The 23,267-nt window shown below is 42.6% G+C and overlaps 2 protein-coding genes across 2 annotated transcripts in view; both read left to right on the forward strand.

The window, feature by feature from the left end:
- Positions 1-560: 560 nt before the first annotated feature.
- Positions 561-1,330, forward strand: LOC147305912 (uncharacterized). Its single transcript, XM_086278411.1, has 3 exons — positions 561-819; positions 887-1,004; positions 1,136-1,330. The coding sequence occupies exons 1-3, from the start codon at positions 712-714 to the stop codon at positions 1,294-1,296; spliced, it is 387 nt and encodes a 128-aa protein (XP_086134537.1). The 5' UTR covers positions 561-711; the 3' UTR covers positions 1,297-1,330.
- Positions 1,331-15,412: 14,082 nt separating this feature from the next.
- Positions 15,413-23,267, forward strand: part of LOC147305913 (sterile alpha motif domain-containing protein 10-like) — a 63,584-nt gene continuing 55,729 nt past the window's right edge. Inside the window, exon 1 of the mRNA XM_086277502.1 lies at positions 15,413-15,718. Within this exon, the coding sequence (XP_086133628.1) occupies positions 15,706-15,718 (13 nt within the window). The 5' untranslated portion in view covers positions 15,413-15,705. The remainder of the gene's footprint in view (positions 15,719-23,267) is intronic.

The raw sequence follows: 23,267 nt of genomic DNA on the forward strand, positions 1-23,267 counted from the left end.
TACCAACGACCGGATTTGGTGTGTGGTAGTAACAGGTAAATGAACTTTTTTTTTAATTATTTGAATATATATATGAGTGCCTGTGTATAAATACACAAACAATACACACATGCTTTCAATTGTGTAATTTAAGTGATCTAGTAGCTCTGCTTTGGAAGTTCAGTTCATGCTAGAAATGTGTTTTGGAGTTTGTACGTGTTTTGTCTCTAGGGGCCACCGCATATATTTATATATAAACATATATAAATAAAACCACTTGTTTTTACGTTAGTAATTCCTTTTGTGCATAATTTTATATTATTGTTAATAATAAATTAATTAAAGCAACAAAACAACCTGAAGAGCCGGTTCGGAGCCGAAAGAGCCGGCTCTTTTTAGTGAGCCGAACCGAAAGAGCCGGGTCTCTAAAAAGAGCCGGAAATCCCATCACTAGGGTCTAGTGATGGGACGTTCTGTATCGAGGCTTCGGAGCGTGTGTCGAGTAATGGAGGGGGCGTTTCCGCGAAGCGCGTATCGAGGCTTGCTTCATTTATGGGAGGAGCTGAAAATGATGACGTCCGAAGCCTCGCTGCCCGGCTGTACCACGTGACTGGTTCATGAAGTGGTTCGAACTTTGCCGCGAGATATGACAGCGATATAAACCCCTCAGACTTCATTCAAAAATGTGGGTGTTTGATGGAGAGTTGCGGTTAGTGAGAGTTTGGAGACCGTATGGAGGTTTATGAGAGTGAGGAAAGTCAGGAGAGAATGGAGCCAGCTAAGAAGAGGAGGATGTCCTCCCCTGTGTGGGAACATTTTGATCTTATTCCTCCCAACAAGGTATGTATTTTCATGATACTGATGGTGCAATACAATTTATGTTGAGCTGTCTTGACTTTTGTACAAGGTGAAGTGTTTGCTATGTGCCAGGGAGCTGGGATATAACAGCAACACCTCATCCATGCTTAGGCACTACAGAGCTTTGCATGAGAATAAGGGGGACACCGATCGTGGAGCAAGACCAGGTGAGCCATCAAATGCAGTGATAATATAGGATGCAGTAATGTTACTAAATGATATAACAATATTATACAACTGTTATAAGTTACGTGTGTGATATTTATATTTGTGCTTTATCTTTATTGTCTTTCCTCAGGAGAACAATCTCAAATAGATGAAGACCTGGTCAGCATGGTGATTGAGGACTCCCAGCCATTTAGCATTGTGGAGGACAAAGGATTCAAAAGATTTGTTAAATCATTAAATCCTAGCTATGTTCTCCCCACTAAAAAGGTCATAAAAGCAGTGAAAATTTAGTTTTTACAGAATAAAATGTGAACAGGCAGGACTGAGGCTCAAAGCCTCAGTGTAGCTGTCCATACCTCAACGTTACAAAAGCACAACCACTGTCCACACCCCAACCACACCTCACCTCACAGTAAATGATCATTTCCATTTCAAGCATTTCCAAATAATCATTTCCCATACTGCCACTATAAATATACACAGTATACTGCCATCACTACAATATACATGTTTTACACACTCCTTTTGTTGTTGACATTTACAGGCTGTGTGCAAAATGCCACACTCTTCAAATTCATGCCAGCTATTATTTTTACGTCCAGTAGGTGTCCTGCTAGAGCAAATGAAGCTTCATGAAGCTTCGCGTTGGGGTGAACCAATTGGATGAAAAGCTTCAGTGCTTCATGGGGCTTCATCTGTCCATCACTAGCAGGGTCCCTTCATTCTTCACATATCCGCGTGTGTTGTGTTGGGCTCTTGAATAAAACTCCCCGCTCAAGCGATAACGTGGAGCAACAACCATCTTTTATTTTAGCTTACTCTCGTCTGATTACATGCCATCATTTCCTGACTAAAGGGTAAGTACTGCCGCCTAGTGGCGCATGATGTACATCAATATAGATTACACCACATCCCCCTTACTAAAGTTAGGCTGGTACATTCTTTTGCTCTTCAAACAAAACATAACTGCATAATTTTTTTTTCAATACAGACATACCCCAACATTTCAGGAAACATAAACTCGGTATTTTCATAAACACTTTCTTTTCTCTTGTAACAGATGTCCAACCATTTTCCCTTTTAAACATGCTACTCTCAAAACCACAACTTAGCATTTGAAATACAACTTTTCCCTTTTCAAACAATTAGCTTCACAGATCAAGTCTTTTCGGTTTAATCACTTCCCTACCAGACCGGGTTCTAACCACACCTGGTGTATGGGGTGCGCTTGGCTCAGAAACAGTCTCTGTAGGAGTGGACTGGATCTGTTTTGCTTCGGTTTGAGTCTCTGTTTGCGGGATCGGCACAAGATGACTGTGGTTCCTTCTGATTGTCCCTTGGGGTCCACTGATGATGTACGATCGTGGAGTTGGGTGGACTGATGTCACTGTGCCCTGTGCTTTTGCATCCGTGATCCAGACTGGTTGCCCTGGCAACAATTTATCCAGTTCTCTTGTTCTATGTCTTTTGTTAAAACATTCGGTTTGTCTCAGCCATTTCTCTCTCTCTGAACAACAAACCTGCTGAAAATCAGGCAGACGGGGCTGTAAGGTTTCAGGAAGCATTGGCAAGGTAGTACGAAGCCTGCGCCCCATGAGAAGTTGAGCCGGGCTGTAGCCATTCGCCAGTGCTGTTGTTCTGTATGCCAGCAATGCCTTGTATGGATCGCTAGCTTTTTTGAAGAGATTCTTGATGGTCTGGACGCCCCTCTCTGCCTCACCGTTGCTCTGCGGGTACCTGGGACTACTGGTGGCATGCTCAAAACAGTAGTCCTTTGCAAAGTCTCTCATTTCTTGACATGCAAATTGTGGGCCATTATCGGTAATCAATGCTTCAGGTATTCCATGGCGTGCAAATATTGACTTTAAATGCACAATCACATTGGCTGAACGAGTTGGGCTGAGTTGAGCAATCTCGACATATCTCGAGAAATAATCTACTACCAACAGATAGTTTTTGTCTTTTAGTGTGAACAAATCAGCTCCTAAATTCTGCCATGGCCTCTCAGGTAAACGTGTGGGCATAAGAGGTTCCCTCACATTAACTCTCTCCTGTATGCACAGCCTGCACTTAAGGACAAGTTCACTGATCTGATTACTCAAGCCTGGCCACCACACTGCTTGTCGCGCACGTTCTCTACACTTAACTACCCCTTGGTGTCCCTCGTGTATTTTGTCCAAAACTGCATTTCGCATGTTTGCAAGTATGACCAACCTTGTGCCTCGCAGTAGTAGTCCATTGTGTACACTCAAAACTGCTCTTTCAGACCAGTAGTGTTTTACCACTCCCTGCAGCTGGTTCCTGTCCGGCCAGCCCTCTGCACAGAACTTCATGACTTGGGAACAGACGCTGTCAGACTGTAGCTGCTCACGGAGATCTATCAAATCAAATCACTTTTTATTGTCACATCACATGTGCAGGCACACTGGCACAGCACATGCGAGTGAAATTCTTGTGTGCGAGCCCCACAAGCAACAGAGATGTGCAAACACAACAACACAAACGAGCAAAATACAAGAATGGCCAACCTGAAACTAATAAATATATGTACAATATATAATAGTGTATGCATTTCTGGATGTGTATACTAAATATTTTCCTACGTGTGTGTGTGTGTGTGTATACACATTTTTACAAATTAAATAGTAAAAAAATAAAATAATAATAATAATAATAATAATAAAATATATAAAATATACAGAGTTGAATATGTGCAAAACAAGTGGCATTTATATACAGTGTGGAGTGCATAATGTTGAAGTTCCAGTAGTGAAGCTGAGGTGTCTATGACGTGTTCAGCAGTCTGATGGCCTGATGGAAAAAGCTGTCTCTCAGTCTGCTGGTACGGGACCGGATGCTGCAGAACCTCCTTCCTGATGGAAGCAGTCTGAACAGTTTATGGCTGGGGTGACTGGAGTCCTTGATGATCCTCCCCGCTTTCCTCAGGCACCGCTTCCTGTAGATGTCTTGGAGGGAGGGAAGCTCACCTCCAATTATCCGTTCAGAGCACCGCACTACTCGCTGGAGAGCTTTACAGTTGTAGGCGGTGCTGTTGCCATACCAGGTGGTGATGCATCCAGTGAGGATGCTCTCAATGGCACAGCGATAGAAGGTCCTGAGGATGCGGGGGCTCATGCCGAATCTTTTCAGTCTCCTGAGAAAGAAGAGGCGCTGCTGCGCCTTCTTCACTGTTTTGTTTGTGTGTACTGACCACGTAAGATCCTCAGCCAGATGTACGCCAAGGAACCGGAAGCTGCTCACTCTCTCCACAGCAGCGCCGTTGATGGTGATGGGGGTGTGTACTTCTCTGCACCTCCGGAAGTCCACTATCAACTCCTTTGTCTTTGCGACGTTGAGGGTGAGATGGTTGTCTTGACACCAGTGGGTCAGGGCGCTGACCTCCTCCCTGTAAGCCGTCTCATCACCGTTGGTGATAAGACCCACCACTGTAGTGTCGTCCGCAAACTTCACAATGATGTTGGAGCTGTTAGTGGCTGTGCAGTCGTAGGTGTAGAGTGAGTACAGGAGAGGGCTCAGTACACACCCCTGTGGAGCACCAGTGTTCAGTGTGATGGGGGATGAGGTGATGCTGCCCAGTCTGACCACCTGGCGTCTGTCAGACAGGAAGCTAAGGATCCAGCTGCAGAGGGAGCTGCTCAGTCCTAGATCCTGCAGTTTCCTGTCCAGCTTCGAGGGAACGATGGTATTGAATGCTGAGCTGTAATCTACAAACAGCATCCTCACATACGTGTCTCTCTTCTCCAGGTGTGACAGGGCAGTGTGTAGTGTCAGGGCTATGGCATCATCAGTGGACCTGTTGTGGCGGTATGCAAACTGTAGAGGGTCCAGTGAGTCGGGTAGTGCAGAGCAGATGAAGTCCCTGACCAGCTTCTCGAAGCATTTGCTTACGATGGGGGTCAGGGCTACAGGTCGCCAGTCGTTCAATGAGGAGATGGTGGAGGATTTGGGTACAGGGACGATGGTGGCCATTTTGAAGCAGGCTGGGACTACAGACAGAGAGAGGGAAAGGTTGAAGATGTGCGTGAACACTCCAGCCAGCTGAGCCTGACCTGAGGACGCGACCGGGAATCCCGTCCGGACCAGTAGCTTTGCGTGCGTTCACCTTCCTGAAGCACTTCCGCACATCCTCCTCAGACACAGTGTGCGCACTGACGTCATCCGCGGTGCGCACACTGTCCGGTCTCATGGTGTTCGCTGTGTCGAATCTAGCGTAGAATACGTTTAGATCCTCACACAGAGAGGCCGTGGTCTGCGGTGTGCTGGTTTTCCCTCTAAAGTCTGTGATCGTGTTTAGTCCCTGCCACATACTCCGAGGGTTGTCAAACTGTTGTTCCACCCTGTCCCTGTACTCACGTTTGGCTGCTTTGATCGTCTTCCGGAGTTGGTAATGTGCGTGTTTGTAGTCCGATGTGTTCGCGGAGGCAAAGGCGGTGTTCCGTGCCGCCAGTGCCGCGCGAACATCTCCGTTAATCCAGGGTTTTTGATTTGGGAAGGATTTGACTGTTCTGGATGGGACGACATCTTCCACGCATTTCCTGATAAATCCACAGACTGAGTCTGTGTATTCATCAATGTCTCTGGCGGCCACGTGAAACATTTCCCAGTCCGCGTGATCAAAACAGTCCCGCAGCGCAGACTCCGATTGGTCCGTCCAACAGTGCACCGCCCTCCAGGTTGGAGCTTCCTGTTTCAGCTTCTGCCTGTAGGCGGGCAGGAGCAGGATGGAGCAATGATCTGATTGGCCGAATGGGGCGCGGGGGAGGGCTTTGTACGCATCCCGGAAAGAGGTGTAACAGTGTAGTGATGGGATTTCCGGCTCTTTTTAGAGATCCGGCTCTTTCGGTTCGGCTCACTAAAAAGAGCCGGCTCTTTCGGCTCCGAACCGGCTCTTCAGGTTGTTTTGTTGCTTTAATTAATTTATTATTAACAATAATATAAAATTATGCACAAAAGGAATTACTAACGTAAAAACAAGTGGTTTTATTTATATATGTTTATATATAAATATATGCGGTGGCCCCTAGAGACAAAACACGTACAAACTCCAAAACACATTTCTAGCATGAACTGAACTTCCAAAGCAGAGCTACTAGATCACTTAAATTACACAATTGAAAGCATGTGTGTATTGTTTGTGTATTTATACACAGGCACTCATATATATATTCAAATAATTAAAAAAAAAGTTCATTTACCTGTTACTACCACACACCAAATCCGGTCGTTGGTACTTGCTGGCTTGTGTAGCCACAAGATAACAAAGGCTCAACACTGCGCCCAGCATCCTGGAGCACTTCTGTTGTCTTTTGTACGTGTTTTGAGTTTTTATGTGCTTCTGAGTTTTTACGTGCTTCGGAGTTTGTACATGTTTTTACGTGTTTTGGAGGTTTTACGTGTTTTGGAGTTTGTACGTGTTTTTACGTGTTTTGGAGTTTGTACATGCTTCAGAGTTCGTACGTGATTTGAAGTTTGTATGTGCTTTGTCTCTAGGGGCCACCGTAAATATACTTTTATTTATTCACTCCACATAAAATGTAATAAATAAATCATATAATACAAAAATCAACTATTCACATTTCAAGTTTTAACTATTTAAATTTTCAGCTTTTTCCTTTCACAAATTTAAAGTGAAAAGAACACAAAACACTGCAAACCACAACACAATTAAATATAAATTATAATATGAAAACAAAAAGAACATGCATATTCTCTGTCATATGGACCTGCATGAATAAACTTTCTCAATCCTTTATCATCTGCAACCGAAAATAGTTGTGGATGATTACTATACCTTTCTAATGTTGTTGTCCCTGCCTCTCTTTCTCTCTCTCTGGCTCTGTTCCTGTGCTACTGAGTGTAACTACCGCCCCTCCCCCCTCTGCCCAGCGTAAAGCACAAGGCTCGCGTGCAGAGTGAAGCGGGAAAAAAAGTGCGAGAGAGAGGCTGAGAGAAAGAAAGAAAAAAAAAAACCCACGTGACGGCTCGCGATAAGGAGCCGGCTCGCGTCGTTCACGTCAAAGAGCCAGCTCTAAGAGCCATTTCGTTCGCGAACGACCCATCACTATAACAGTGGTCGAGTTGCCGGTTTCCACGTGTGTTGAAAAGGATGTGTTGATGGAGTTTTGGTGAGACTTTCTTCAGGTTTCCCTTATTAAAGTCTCTGTAAGGTATTTGCTGCTAGTAGGAAGGCCCTGCAGCACTGCGTCAACGTAAATATCGGTGTCCTCCATAAGATCATTGTCTCTGGGAATCACGCTGCCTGCCAGCAGTAACCGTGACAGCGTGTCGGCTGTGGTGAGGCTTTTGCCTGGAATGTGCCTTATAGTGTAAGAATACCTCATTAGGCGCATGCGGAATCTCTGTATCCGTGGTGGAAGCAAATCCAGGGCTTGTCCTCCAAGTAGGCTCACAAGTGGCTTATGGTCGGTCTCAAGCTCAAAGTGTAGCCCTAGAATAAAGTCACTGAATCTTTCACAGGCCCAGGTGAGCGCCAGCGCTTCTTTTTCCAGCTGAGCATAGCGCTGCTCTGTGGCTGTCAATGATCGCGAGGCATACGCGACAGGTGACCACACGTCATTGTCTTTCTGTAGTAAGACTGCCCCCAACCCGTATGAAGAGGCATCTGCTGAGATCTTTTTGGGGTTTGTTTGGGTTGTAAAGCTGTAGTACTGGTGCAGATGACAGTTCTTGTTTTAAACTGTTAAACGCGTTTTGTTGCTCATGCCCCCAGTACCACATGTTTTTAGTTGAAAGCAAGTCTCTCAGTGGTTTGTCTTTTTCGGAGAGGTTTGGGATGAATTTCCCCAGCTGATTCACCATTCCTAAGAAGCTCCTAAGCTCACTCATGGAGCTTGGCTCTTTCATATTCTGCACTGCGCTAGTTTTGTCAGGGTCAGGACTCATGCCTTCAGATGACACAATGAATCCTAAGAATTTCACTGCTCTTTTGCCAAACTCACATTTTGACATGTTCAGGGTGACGCCCGCCTTCTCTGCACGGTCGAGGACAGCGTGAAGTCTCATGTCGTGCTCCTCTCTCGTGGATCCCCAGACCAGGATGTCGTCCATGTGGCACACGAGTCCCGTGAGGCCGGCTGTCACTTCCGTCACCATCATGTTTTGTAAATGCTCCGGTGCACTGGAAATACCAAATGGCAAACGATTGAAATGGTACCTACCAAATGGCGTAATAAATGTGGTGAGGAGAGCAGATTCTTTGGACAGCGGTATTTGCCAAAAGCCCATGTTAGCATCGAGCTTGAAGAAATACTGCGCACCTGTGAGCATGCCTAGCGTTTGGTCTACAGAGGGAAGGATATATCTTTCACAACACACTGACTCATTTAAAGGTGTCATGTCCACACAGATGCGGACTTTCTCTTTGTCCTTTTTGGGGGCTACGACCATGCCGCAACACCAGTCTGTGGGCTCTTCCACACAACTGATTACTCCCAACTGTTCCATCTTCTGCAGCTCTGTTTTGACTTTGCCCAGTAGTGGCAGCGGAACACGCCTTGGCACTTTCAGTGAATAAGGTTTAGCGTCGGGCTTCAGCTTAATCGTGTATGGTTTTTGAACAAGCCCGAGCCCATCACATAGTTTCGGGTACGCTTTCTTCACTGTCTCAAGGTCAACATTGTCCATTCGGGCAATTAGTTTCAGTCTCACAGAAGCTGTCCTGCTTAAGAGAGCTACACGCAGATTTCTGACTACATAGATTGTCTCTGTAGTGCTCCTGTCACTGTAGGAAATGTCCTCCTTTGTGGACCCAAGTACGGTCAGTGCTGCACCTCCTGGTCCATACAGTGGCTTTTCAGCTTTTTGCAAATGCTCATTTGGCTGCTTAATGTCTTTGAATGTCTCCTCTGAGATAGCTGTGACATCTGCCCCCGAGTCTAATTTAAATGTCATGCTTTTGCCTCTCACGCAGATTTTAGCAAGCCACGGGTCTTCTCCTGAATCCAGTTCTCCTAGGAAAAGTTCATCTGCACTGTCTGCCACCTCATGCACAGCTGTAGACCTACAAACTCTCCCGTAGTGTCCACGTTTCCCACAGTTGTGGCATTCTGCATTTTTAGCTGGGCACTGTGCTGCTGGGTGCATCTGTGCTTTTCCACATTTAGAACATGTTTTATTCTCTTGTTTTGTTATTCGTGGTTTTTGTGGCTTGAACTGCTTTTGCTCTCTGCTTCCGAATTTATTTGGCTGTGATTTCCTGACATGCACGGCATCCACGGCTGTTTTGCCAGTGCTGCTTTCACCTCTTAGGTCAGTTTGCTGTCTTTTTATTTCCTCAGATTGTCTCGCCATTGTGATAGCTTTGGTTAGGGTCAAATCTTTGTTGAGCTGCATTCTCTCTGACAGTGATGAATCTTTAAGACCCACAACGAGTCTATCCCTTAAAAGTTCATCGTGAAGTTCACCATATTCACAGTTTTCAGCGAGAGCATATAGAGCTGTTATGAAGGAGTCAACTGTTTCTGCTGGCTGTTGTACTCGCTTATTAAACTTTGCTCTTTCATAAATCACATTCTTTCTGGGGACAAAATGTCTATCAAATGCGTTTCTGACCGCATCGTACTGCTGGCGCTGCCCGTCTGTTAGGTCAAGTCCCCTTATCACGTCGTCAGCCTTGTCTCCCATGCAGTAAACTAATGTGTTCACTTGGTTAGCATCTGTTGAACCGTTCAGATTACTTGCCATTCTAAAATGCTCGAAACGTCTGATCCACTTCTCCCATTCTTGGGGCTTTGCGAAGTCGAACGGTTCCGGTGGCTTGATGATGAAAGTAGCCGCTGGTGGAGCTGCCATAACCGGGCCAGTTGCCGCCGGTAGAGCTGCTGCTTGCTCCGTCGTGTTTGTCGCTAGCCGTTCGCCAAGCTGACGTTTTTTTCAATTTTCTCAGTTCACCGCTTAGAGCGAGTGCACTTCTGACACCATGTTGTGTTGGGCTCTTGAATAAAACTCCCTGCTCAAGCGATAACGTGGAGCAACAACCATCTTTTATTTTAGCTTACTCTCGTCTGATTACATGCCATCATTTCCTGACTAAAGGGTAAGTACTGCCGCCTAGTGGCACATGATGTACATCAATATAGATTACACCACAGCGTGGAGCCAAGTGTAAATCCTGAGGCTGAACGGCCTTTGTACAAGCACACACGCTTCTTAGCAGGGCGAAGCTATGAGCTAGAAAAATCCAGGCAGACAGCCTGTATCTGTCCAACCAATCAGAGAGCTCCTTACTTTCCTCGATGTGGCTAATTTGAATAGCCGCAAGGAAGTTGTTAATCGAAGAGCTAATCCAGCAGCTAATCCCTGAGCGAACAGGAAAGGGAAATGGATTTTTGAAATGCAGTTTATTAAATTGGAATTCAAAAATGAATTTACAAATGCAGAATTTATTCTACAATTCATTATTTAAGCACAGACTTCTTTATTTCGATGCGCATGGCTCTTGTGGTCCTCCATATTTCACATGTACCAAAATACTTCAATACTTCAACTCCCTGATGAATGAAAAACAGATTCACCACCTTTTAAAGTCATCAAAGTGTTTAGTTTTTTTCTCAAAACCTTACTGCCTTTGGAAAAAGTCTTAAAAATGTAGGCTGAATGGGAAGTGAACATTTTTCAGGCATAAAAATGAAATGTGAAGGATTTTTAACTAAATGAAATTTGAGAAAAACAAAATAAAACCACCATAAAAGACAAAGAAAATAGATACAGTCTGTGAACATAGAACCAACTAAGGTATAGTCCAGTAAAGTCACAGTACAAACATTCAGCACCCACTTTATTAGGTATTAGGCACAGTAATCCAGATATCTAATCAGCCTTTCACATCAGCAGCAACTCAGTGCATTTCAGCATGTAGACATGGTCAGGACAGGCTGCTGAAGTTCAACCCAAGCATCAGAATAAGGATGAAAGATGATCGAATGTGGCATGGTTGTTGATGTCAGATGGGCTGGTGTGGGTATTTCAGACATTGTTGATGTACTGGGATTTTCCTCCACAACCATCTCCAGGGTTTACATGGAATTATCTAAAATGAGAAAACATTCAGTGACCAGCAATTCTTAGGGTGAAAATACCTTGTTGATGTCAGAAGAGAATGGGCAGATTACTTTGAGCTGATAGAAAGGGAGAAGTAACTTACATAACCACTCATTACAAACAAGTTATGCAGAAGAGCATCTCAGAAAGCGCAACAGCAACAGAAGACTGTGCTAGGTGCAACACCTGTCAGCTAAGAACGGGAAACTGAGGCTACATTTTGCACTGATTCCCCAAAATTAGACAATAAAAGATTGAAAAACACTGAACTCCAGTGGCCTCCACAGTCATCAGATCTTAGTCCAGTAAAACAGCTTAGAGGAAGGAGAAATTTGGATGAGCAGCTGACAAATCTTCTGCAGCTGTGCAATGCTATCATCTAAACATGGAGCAAAATTTCTAAGCACATTGATGAATCTATGTCACAAAGACTTGAAGTATTTCTGAAGGCAAATGACGCTCCACCTTGAGGCTTGCAAGGTGTAACTAATAAAGTAGCAAGTGAGTATATGTATAGTATATGCTTGTGTGTAATTAACAGCGCCATGACATCAACCTGTGACACAAGAGTATGTATTTCTATTTTTTTCCAATTAACCTTTTCTGAGAACATATGTTTATATTAGCTTTCAGCTGAAGATGAGGTTCCTGTAGGTCTGTCACTGTCAGTGAAAAAAGTAAAATGTTTGAAGTAAGTAATTTGAAGTAATTTGAAAATACTCTCCAACAATGCTGCAGAGTGTTAAGGAAAGTGAGAGACACAATAGCAGTGTACAGTGTAGACAGAGACCAAATAGAAAGGCTAATGTGAGTGGGGAAATGTGTTAATTAAGAGTTAGTGAAAATGAAGTTCCTGATGTGAGAACTGCACCAAAGCGATGGAGAAAAACTGTAATTAGTAAAAATCTGTACACAGTACCTTAAAAATCATTGTATTTAACCCATGGACACATTACTGGCATCATTGACATTCAGCCACAAGGATGACATTCTTGATTTGCTTCATATACAGTATTTAACGTAAACATAAGACAAACAAGAATAAAGCTCTTCTGTAAGACTTCAAAGACCTTTGCAGTGGTGTGGAATGAGGTCATGATCCCCACGTGGTCAGCAGAGTCAATTCAAACAGCAGAGTTCAAGAAGGTCATTAAAGAGACAGCAACATGGTTACACTGTGCACATTTGCATGGGTGTGGCTACTGTGAAGGAGGTTGTGGCATCTGAATTGTGTTCCATCCCTTCCTCCTTCTGCACATGAGCAAATGTATACGTGCATACATGTATTGCATGTGGAGCAGGCGAAAAGAGGTAGTGATCAGGGAGTGGTAAAGGGAATATATCTCTCAAATGTGTCTGTCATCTTTTGGTCCACATCCGGAATAAATCTAGAAAGGGGACGCAACACTTTCAAAGGAGGCCTCTCCTCAATATGCACACAGAATTGCCAAATACTCTCCCAAGTCTTTGATTAGGAAAGCAGCTCAGGGCCACAACTTAACGCTATAAAGTGGATTCCTCTCTATCATCTGCACTCATCTCAGTGGAGTAAATAGCTTCCTATGGGAATTCATTAGATTGCTTTCACTTTCACCAGAAAAAAAAGCATCCCCCCTTTCAGATCACATTAAGTGTAGAGAGAAGACGACTCTTCTGTTTTACTGATATCCAACCTCTTTGAATCTTTTCTGTTTCTGAGCCATTTAGATGCACCCAAGGTTTATCCGGTCTTCCCTTGGCTGCCCTTCTCTATCCATTTTACTGTTGTATTTGGCACTATTATTCTTCACTGCCAACTCAGGGACAGCCGCTCACCATGACACCAGCTTTGGTGAGGCTCATGCCACACTCCACTATCAATAGCTTCTCTGTGCTTCTTGAGGAAGGGCTCTCTTTCTCCCTCTCTCTTTGAAGGGAGCTCTAACACAAGTCCAAGACACTCCTTTTTCATCAGCAGCTGCAATCTGGTTGTTAGCAGTACAAGCATACTGCTTGCTGCTGTTGTTTATGTTGTTGGAAAGCTCTGTCTGCTTTTCAAAAAGTGCATTTTTAAATGGCATGCGTGGATGTGTTTGCGTTTAGATTTTGCTAGTTTTGCACTGTCCGAAGCAAAAGAACCCAAAGAAAACAAATGGCATGGAGTTAGGGTTGATAATGCTGGTACAGCATTATCAGAGAAATATTAATGGTTTCATATATCAGTTATACTGAATATTGTATTATAAAATAAATGGAGGCAAACACTCTCTTAGTCACCATCACTCTAACCTTTCACTGATACTGCTTATCTCACTAAAAATGCTTTAACAAAACTCTCAGCTTGTGCTCCTGCTGCCGACTGAAGAATGAATTATAAAAAGTAATGAATGACTACAAACAATAACACTTTTCATGCCCCTTTGCTGTTGTTCTCTTCTTTATCTGCACTGAGATACCTCTACTCCCTCCCCCGCAAGAGTTACTCATACTTTAGCTGCTGTGTTGCTGTCACCTGAGACCCTGTGGTTCTTAGCAAGTTTGTCCCTCTCTTGATCTCTGTTGGACCCGTTCTATTCATTATTCAGCACACAGACCACCCTCTGAATTAAAGATCCAAGGGTTCAACCGCTCAATTTTTTTTACATGACAAAATGTCCTTACAGGCATAGAGAACACACTTCTAAATTAAGCTCTGACTCTGTGAGTGTGAGGGAGTGAATGCAAATGTGTGTGTGTGCATGTGTGTGTATGTGTGTATTAACATTATGTATACAGTAAATCCGTGCATGTGTGTGTTGGCGTGTCTGGCAGGCTCACTCCCAATCAGCATGTATTTTGGTGAAGCCCTGATGGACCAGCTAGTCCTTTGTTCCTTGTTGTTCACCCTTTGATGATCCAGTGCAGTGCCTGAGCTTTAGGGAGGGCCCCCATCTTCTTCCGCAGACTGATGGAGTCTTTCAGGGACATATCTCTCGACTGTTCTACACACACACAAAAAGCACTGGTGCAGAGCAATCTGCATGTATCTGAATGCCAGCAGAATCAATTAGTCGGATATGCTGTGAGATTATATTGACAAAGACACGTTCACAACTTTCTCCCATATTCTCCGCTTTGAAGTGAAGCTCGGTTGTTTGACGGGCAAATAGCAGCTGACGTGGATGTCTACAGGGGGATGGCTGTTTTTAGGTTTTGCTGCCAGAGGATCTCTCCATATTTCTGCTTCTTGGTTTGTGGTTTGAGACCTTCTGCTCACATAGATGGTAGCAAAAACACGTACTTAAAATTTCTTCTGTTCTTTCCACTCAATGCAGAGGACCAGTTTTTGCACACACACAGACACACAAATAAACTAAATGAAACACTTCATTCATCAGCGTACTATTGTGAAGGCAAATAAAGATCCATAATGTCTTCTCTGATTTGAGTGGCTCTAATGTAGTGATTTGCACATTTGCCTAACAAGCAAAAGATCTGGTTTGGTTCTAGACACAGATCCCTTGGGAGGAGTGCGGACAGTGATAGATTTACTGATGGTTAGAAGAAGTGTGCTAATAATGGCAGGGAAAGAACGAACGGATGAAAAATAACATATCTATTGTAAAGTCTTTCAGCACTTCTTCACTCTATATTTGAACTACATTTAAACGTTTAACAAAATTGGTATGAGGAAACATGTTTAATATAACAGGTAATATCAATATTGGAGCAGTCCCAAAACAATCAGATTAAATTTAGGCAAAGAAAGTTACAGTGACAATGTGGCTGCATAATTTTCTTTAGATAACATTTGTGTTGGTAGCTATAGTAAAAAGTGAGCAAAACTCACTGACTATACTGCCCCGCTGATGCTGTTTTCATTTTGACCGTTCTTCTTCCTCCTGTCGGACCCTTAGTGAAACCACAATGCTGCAGTATATGATAACCAGGCTTTCTGTAATGGGTCATTTTATCCGATTGCTGTCCCAGTGTGCAGAACTTGGAAACTTTAGGTTGAGGAAACTAGAAGGTTTCAAGCAAACATCAGAGAAAACTTCTATATTATTATTATTATTATCATTATTATTATTATTATTATTATTATTATTATTATTATTATTATTATTATTATGACAATAACAATATAGTTGGAAGACGAAAGTTTTTCTGGACATTTTTAAGAAAAAGGGGGTGGGGGGTTCTGTGTTATGTGAATCTCTATCGTCGCTCGTGATTTAACAAAAAAGAGGCGTGGATGTGTTTGTGCATGGGGTGAGAGAGAAAGAGAGAGAGGGAGTGAGAGAGAGAGCGGCGTCTGTGTCCTATAACAGCTGGTGTCGGGGCGTAATGACCTTTTGTCTCCAGCCGGTCAGGTACGGAGGGAGGGGGGGCGGAGATACTGAAGGAGCAGTTTCATAGCGGACTGGTCCCGGCATCCCGGAGACCAAATGGCCGTGAACCGACAGAGAGGAAGAGTGTGATCTAGGTTTTTCTTTTCTCCCAGTACTAACAGCAGTAAGAGCTGTCTCCATGCTCACATAGGTTAGAAGGGGCAGGAAGCGCTCTTCATCTCTCACGCTCAGTAGCCTACATTTTATCCGTCTGGCAGAAGAATGAGAGAGTCCTGTTGACACCACGGAGAGATACACGCTGAGACCGACTATGGCTGTGGACGGTAAGAGCGCCTACTATTCCCTTTACTAGAGCATCTTACCCATATCCACAGTGGGTATTCATACGGGGCATGAGCTGGTCTCTAACTGTGACTTTATAAGCTACTTTGGGGTTTTCTTTGACACCATATCACATTTGCACCACATCTATTGTTTTTTATAGAACATTTATGATGCTATTTTTGGTAAAGGGAAATAAAAATGCCTTTAAGTAGCAGGAAATGTTTCTATGGAGATTATTTTATATATGTTTTCTTTATTGTGGAATAGCCTCTAGATTTCAACTATCCTCAGGAAAAATAAATGAATAAGTAAATCTGCAAAGTTGTTTCTGACAGGATTTCAGGTAAGAACTTTTCAAAATAAATGTGGATTTAGTCTTCTCTGTCATGTTAAATTTACCTTTGAGAAAAAAGACTTTTAAACTTGCATGTAGTCAAAAATACCCAGCTGTAACGTCCAGTTAAGTAGCCAAAGTCTTTGTTTTACAGGAAAGAAGACTGTATTGGAGGTTCAGTGTTACCTATGGTTTCTTTGTACTTGATTGTATTTGTCCAGCGTCTGGCTCACCTGAATACATTACCAGCTGAAGAATAACAATGATGCTGTATTCTTTGTTATTCATGCTTTTGTTTTGCTGTTACACAAGTATGAAATATGACTTCATCAGTCATGTAAGCACAATAACCCACCCCCATCCTTTCAAAGCACCACCAACCCCACCCCTCACAAAACAGAATTTGTTGCTTTTAGATCTGGATTGAAAGGATGGCATAAAGAATGGCAATCCATAGCTCTCTCTTTTCTTTTAAATCTTCTAATTGATCTGATGACTGTTCTTCATTCATTAATTACTGTTTGTTTTATGAAAAGCTAGAAAAGAAACTGATAGTAAACTACAAAAGCCGTTTAGCAGCTTTGTTTTGCTTGGAAACATGACTGAAATTTAGATTTTGCGTATCAAAGTGATGTCTTTAAAAACCAAAATTCCCCTGAAAACATGTTGAAATAAATCCTACCCATTTTTTCCTTTTGTTTTTGTTATGAGGTCACATTTTACGCAGCCTCAGCTCAAAACAAATTTCTCTTTGCAGAGCTCTGATTGTCTTCCCCCCCCCACCCAGCCCACTTACCCTAGCTTCAGGGGACCAAACGAATTAGACATTAATATACTGTGCAAAAAAAGCTCTTCGGTGTTTTTTTGAATTGTTTGTACCCTTGTTTTTTGTCCTGCCACTTTCTCTTTCCCGCGCTTGGGTGGTTGGTGTTAGCTCCAGGCTAACTAACTTAAGTGAAGCCTAATCAGAGCCTCTCTTTGCTCAAGGGCAATAATGTGTGTGAGAGCGTTGGTGTAGTGCCAAGTGGGGTTTCCATCTGTCCTCTGTCTACTGAAGCAGGTTAGCTCTTCATTAGCATGATTGCAAGGTGGAGGCTCAGTCAGATATGCATACGTGCATACTGACACATTGGACAATCCATAATTAATCCATAGTTTACTTAAGCATCATTAATTTACTCAGAGCCTTGGGCGCTGATGCCACCCTGACACTGCTGTGCCACTTAAACTTTAATGAATATGGGTCCAAAAAGACTGTATCACTGCTTGAAGACATGCATGGGGATGACTATACAGCTAGGAAACGATATCAGACTTACTAACATCTGCAATAAGTTATAGGGCACGGATACTTATTTAAGAAGATTTTGTCTCTTATTTAAAACTTTTAGAAAGAAAGTTTAAGAGTCTATTTGAGGAATTTAGATAATTGTTAACCGAGTTTACATCCAATTTGTGAACTGTGATTACTTTCAGTTGGGTACGTACAGAACCAAAGCGACACTGACTGATAATGCATTGCATTGATTTTCATATGCCAGGAGACTTTAGTGTTATTGTGAGGTAGGCTCTCGGCAACCGGCCTGTGACACTATCATTTACAAGAGCTGATCTGCATTTTAAATGGTATAATAGACATTTTGCCTCATCTTCATGTAAATTGCTGAGGGAATTACATTTTTCTCCTTGCTGCCTGCTGCACAGCAAGTCAAGCTATATAATTATATTCCCCTCTACGTTAGGCAATTCCGATTTGATGAAATTCATCAGATGTTTGCTTAAATCATCCAGGACATCTGGCTCTGTTGTCATATCTGAGATAAGCAGCCATACAAATGATCCAAGTGGGCCACTGTGCCGTCCAGTGCTCATTGTTTAGGATGAGCAGGATTTTTTTTTTCTCCAGAGGAGAGGACAGCAGGCTTCATCCCATGTTCACATTAGCGATAGACATGGGGGCAACCCAGTGTGTGTCCTCCAAAAGGCAAGCCTGGCCAAGCCCAGCAGCAGCATATCCAAAGATTTTGGGCAGGATAGAGCATTCCAGCATGGTTTCCATCCATCCATAATACAGCGAGACATAAGCACACACACTCAGACATACAAAAAAAAAAAGCCAAAAGCCATGCCCACACCACCAACCTGACAGGCCCACACAGAGACAAGCGCACAGCTGGATCTGAATCTATAAACAACACATTTATTTGTGTCTCTCTCTGGGCATGTTGGTAGAAAGCCTGCCAAAGAAGGGTCGATAGTGGCTGTTCGCCATGGTTCATGATGGACACCTACTGTAGGATGGGGGCTTAAACATGAGGAATGTTTGTACTGTAATTTTCTTCTAAAAGACAGACATGCTGCAGCATTATTTTCTTTTAATTACTCTGAAAATGTAGTTCTACCATAAAATAATTCATAAAAATGAACAACTATGGCCTAGTTACACGCTCCTTGAATAATCTATTGTGTTGTCCTTCCTCCAAATGATGGTTAACCCTTTCTTCAAAAGCCCCAAAGCACAAATAAGTAGCGTTTCTTCAGATCAGGTCACACCATTGTGTGCTCATTTGGTTTTAAATGAACTGCCCCTTTCCACTGAGAAGCCAAATATGCACACATGCTTTGGTCAATGCATCCATTTGTGTTTGTATGTGTGAACATGTTGATGAAGCATAAGGGAAGCTAACACCCCTCTGAGTGAGGCGCTGTGGCAGGAGGAGTGTTAGCTGTAAACAGACAAACTTTGTTGTTTTCCTGGTGTGTGCTATATCGCCTGCTAGAGAGTGCATCCATTTGGTGCTGGAGCCAAATGTGTTTGGGGCCTCTGTAGTTGGGTAATATGGTAATGGTGTGCTAACCCTCTCAGCTACAGTGGCATGGAGGGGTTATACAGCAATTTCATGTGTTTATGCTTGTCAGGGAGCGTGCAAGCTGTTAACCTCTTTGCCGTGTCCATCATCATCCCGTGCTTCCTCACAGCAGGAGGGTGTGCCACTCAATATAATGCATGGAGAATCCTCTTTAACACACGCATGCACACACACTCATGCACTCCAGTCATCCATCATCAGCTCTCTGATCCACTGCTGCCCTGCAGCTGCACCTGGTATGAGCATGTGCATTTTAGACTCGCAGAGAGAGGAATAAAGGCTAAATTGACAGAAGGATAGAGGAAACAGGGGGGCTACCATTTTTTTCAAGTGATGATATTCTTGTAGCTCACTCAAGAGAATACTGAAATGATTATGTCTGTACATAGTAATGTATGTTTATAATAGAAAGGTTGGGCCATAATTTTGTAGTTTGTCCTTTTCCCACCTTTTTCATATATTGTAGCTAAATCGACTGGATAATATGAAGGAAATGATTATCTCATGAAACATTTGAAATGTTATTTTAAAAGAAAAGTATGATATATGATATGACATCATCATGCTATATGAGAAAAATGAGAAAGTGACCTTTTCATGAGAAAATATTGATATGAGAGTACCAATGAAGCATTTATTATTAGAAAAATATGAGATGTGTATTCAGTCTTAATTTTATTTATTTTTGTCTATAAAGGAAACCTGTAATATCTTTGCATTACTTAAATTTTAACTTTGTTTTTTAAACCAATTCAGCTGCTGATAATTTGATTAGAGATTGTAGTATGTTATTCGAGAAGCCTCAAGTGTCATCCACTATTACGCTCTCCAAAATAATGAGATATTTTTGTACAAAATAATTTTAATTCCTCAATAAGCTTCTTACCCCCTTTTTATATGTTCTTGTTCATAATGATATTTCTGCCTTTCTGGGTCTCATCACTGGTGAGAATAACTTTTGGGCAAAACCACAGACTTTGGTTTTGACTTACTCAGGTAGACTGTGGTGTTTAAATGATGCTCAGTTGGTACTAAGGGGCCCAAAGATTGCCAAGAAAATATTAAATATCCCCCACTCCATTACACCAATGATACAAGGCAGGATGGAATCATCTTTTCATGGTGTATGCACAAAATTTTGACCCTGCCATCCAAATATTGTAGCAGTAATCAAGACTCATCAGACCAGGAAACGTTTTTTATTTCAATTTTCTGTTCTCCAATTGTAGTGAGCCTGTGTGAACTGTACTTTCCTGTTCTTAGCTGACAAACAAGGCATCCAGTATGGTCTTCTGCTGGAATCTGCTGCAGTCTGTTCATTCTCCTTTCTGACACTGATTTGGCCTTTTCACTCAAAGAACTGCTGCTCACTAAATATATTTTCCCTTTTATGGACTTTTCTTTGTAAGCTTTAAAGATATCTACACAGGAAAATCGCAGTATATCAGCAGTTTCTGAAGCACTTACTAAAAACCTTGATACTGAAAACATGTTTCTTTCCCATTCATTTGAAACTATGCCTAAATGCATTGAGTTGCAGCCACATGATTGTTGATGAGATATTTGTGTTAAAGAGCAGTTGAAGAAGTATACCCAATAAAGTATTAGGCGAGCTCTTGTACTTGTTACGTTAGTAAAGTTTTAGGTAAGTGAACTTCTCTTGGCTTACTGTTTTATAAAAAAAATGTTCAAAGCCCTAAGCCGAGCCAGGGATATATATATGTATTATCATTCAGATGATTTCCCAACATGGCTGCAGGTTGGTAAGACTTCCTTCAAGATGAACTCTGGTAAAACTAGAGAAACATGACTTAAGTTGCACAACTCACTTGGTAATTCAGGGTGAAGCCAGTCGTATTAGTAACACAATATGAAGTTTAGATCAAACTCAGGTATCCATTAGAGCAGGGGTGTCAAACTCAAATACACAGTGGGCCAAAATTCAAAACTGGAACAAAGTCGTGGGCTAACGTTAATATTTATTGAAATATATTTATTCCTCCAGATATAAGAATGAATCTTTTCTTATGGACTCAAACAGGTTTTGCTGAAAAACTGAATATGGAACAAGCAAAGCTTAATACTAAACAATATATATATATTAGCTGTATAATACCAGTAGACAAGCTCTGATAGTAATTTGGTATGGCTTCGCGGGCCAAATGTAATTAGGCTGCGGGCCAAATTTGGCCCGCGGGCCAGAGTTTGACACCTATGCATTAGAGTGTTGCTGTTGGTGGAAAACATTTTCTGAGATAATGATGTAACGGGTTTTTTTGTGGCTCCGTGAGACCAACCGCCAACTGCTTTAACCTTTGACCCGATGTGTAGGACTTAGATGGACTCAGTACGGTTCAGCGGATAAACATTTCTGCTTTAATCCTGCAGGCCTTTCGCAGATTGATGAATGAGTAAAAGAGGAGAAGCCTGTTTCGGGGTAAATAAGTCGCGGATTAACAAGAGCACAGTGCGGTGGATTTCTGAAAGATTCTGTTCTGAGGCGTCACACCTCAACTGTTTTCATTGAGTCTGCCCTGTGCCCTCATTGATACCAATGCCATGCCTGTAATACTCTGCCAGATGACAAGGCCTCACCTTTCCCAAATTCTTGTCCTGGCTCCAACTTTTCTCCCGCCTCTCCCCCCTCACTGCTTCCTTTCTCTATCCTCTTGCTGAATTAAAGTGCGCACAGGCCCATATCCAATTTCTGTATTTTAATTAGCCTTCTGCACACAGAGAAGGATCAAGGGAGAGGAACTGAAAGGGTGTAGGGACAGAAGAAAAAGAGAGATGTAATTTTTCTGAAGGATTGCACTAATTAGCTTTAATTTCATACAGTGGTTGTATCCCCCATGCATCACTCTGTTGTTACTTACAGACTTAACTCACTGTATTTTCCCTCACTCGCATACTTGATCAATTTAATTACTGAATTTTGGCTGTTGTGATAAAGCATCTGTGTAGTTTTATTTTTGACCATTATTGCGGTAGTTCAGTTGTAATGACTCGCATTATTGTTTATTTCTGCTCTCCATCATTACCATCGGTCCCGAGAAAATGAGATGGCAGCAAACGGGAGGCCATGTTCCACTAATATCTTTGTGTCCTCAGCCTCATCCTTGGCCAGATGTCTTTCAGTCTGCAGTTTCAAGGAGAGCAGTCAACCCCTTTCCCTCAGTCGCTAACTCTCCCATTAGAGTCTGCTAAACAAACAGCCTAATTAAGTGTGGCCTTGTGTGATAGGGTATGCTTGGAGCTTTTTACTCTTTTTTAATAGGTTGGCCTGCTCCTCCTACCAAATGCTGGGGGTCAGTGAAGCTTGTGGAGCAGATTGCCCATTACACCAAATGGCTAATGGCTCCAGCTACACCCTAACAATGCATACCTCCTTGCATAGTCAGGAGCACAAGTCACATCCATTCATCCACTCGAAAAACAATTACATTACTCCTAATAATAACCTAGGAGCGTGTGGCAGGGTCCGTCTGCATGTGAGATGTGTCTTCTACATCGGTTTACGTGTATATATTAAGCCACTGAAGTGTGCTTGCGTGACTTTGAAATTGAACAAGTTTAAATCTCGTTCCTCCCGCACCTCTTCCAAAAATAGAAATCAATTTTGTGTTCCGTCTTCCCCTCTTATCAGTCACTTAGCTGTTCCCTCGCTTTCTCTGCTCCAGCCTATAAATCACGCTTTTTAATCACTCTACCTCCATACGGCCCACCTTATGTTGCGCTCCTTTTTCCTTCTGTCCATATTCCACTCTTTCCCTTCCTGCTCTGTTCCCTGATGTGTATGATTACAAAGTTCCTTTGAATATACAGCAACTGGCAGGGTCTATAGCCTCCTCTGGCTGTCACGGTGCTGTTCGAATAGGCCCTCAATTTACCATGTCAATAGGCAGCCAAGTGTCAGCCGAGGTGGAGAGGAAGAGATGTTTAAATGCAGCTCAACGCACAGTGACTCTCTTTAAGCCAAGCAGTATGCTCTCTAGTTAGCTGCATTTACCCCCACACATTTATACAGTGTTTTATTTCCTAATTTTATATGTTCTCAATATATCTTTCTCAAATGCACTTAATTTCCACTTCCTTTTCATCATCTTTAAAGAGATTTTTGGAAACATTCCTGTCTGGCTCTTCTCTCTTCCCTATGGTACCTCTCTGAAGTTACATTAAAAAGAAGCCCCTCCCCAGCCACGTCAGTTCGACAATTCTTTGCATGTTCATTGAACATGTGACATTTTCACTTCACAAACTTTTTTTTTGTATTTCCTTTTTTCACTCCCATGCTTACCAAACCCAAGGGAAGCTCTGGCTGATGAAAAAGCCATATGGCGCTAT

The sequence above is a fragment of the Aulonocara sp. 'chitande type north' Nkhata Bay genome, linkage group LG20 (genome assembly GCF_057382095.1).
Source record: "Aulonocara sp. 'chitande type north' Nkhata Bay isolate Kocher_YH1m ecotype deep benthic linkage group LG20, A_spYH_male_GT1.1, whole genome shotgun sequence".
Taxonomy (NCBI): Eukaryota; Metazoa; Chordata; class Actinopteri; order Cichliformes; family Cichlidae; genus Aulonocara; species Aulonocara sp. 'chitande type north' Nkhata Bay.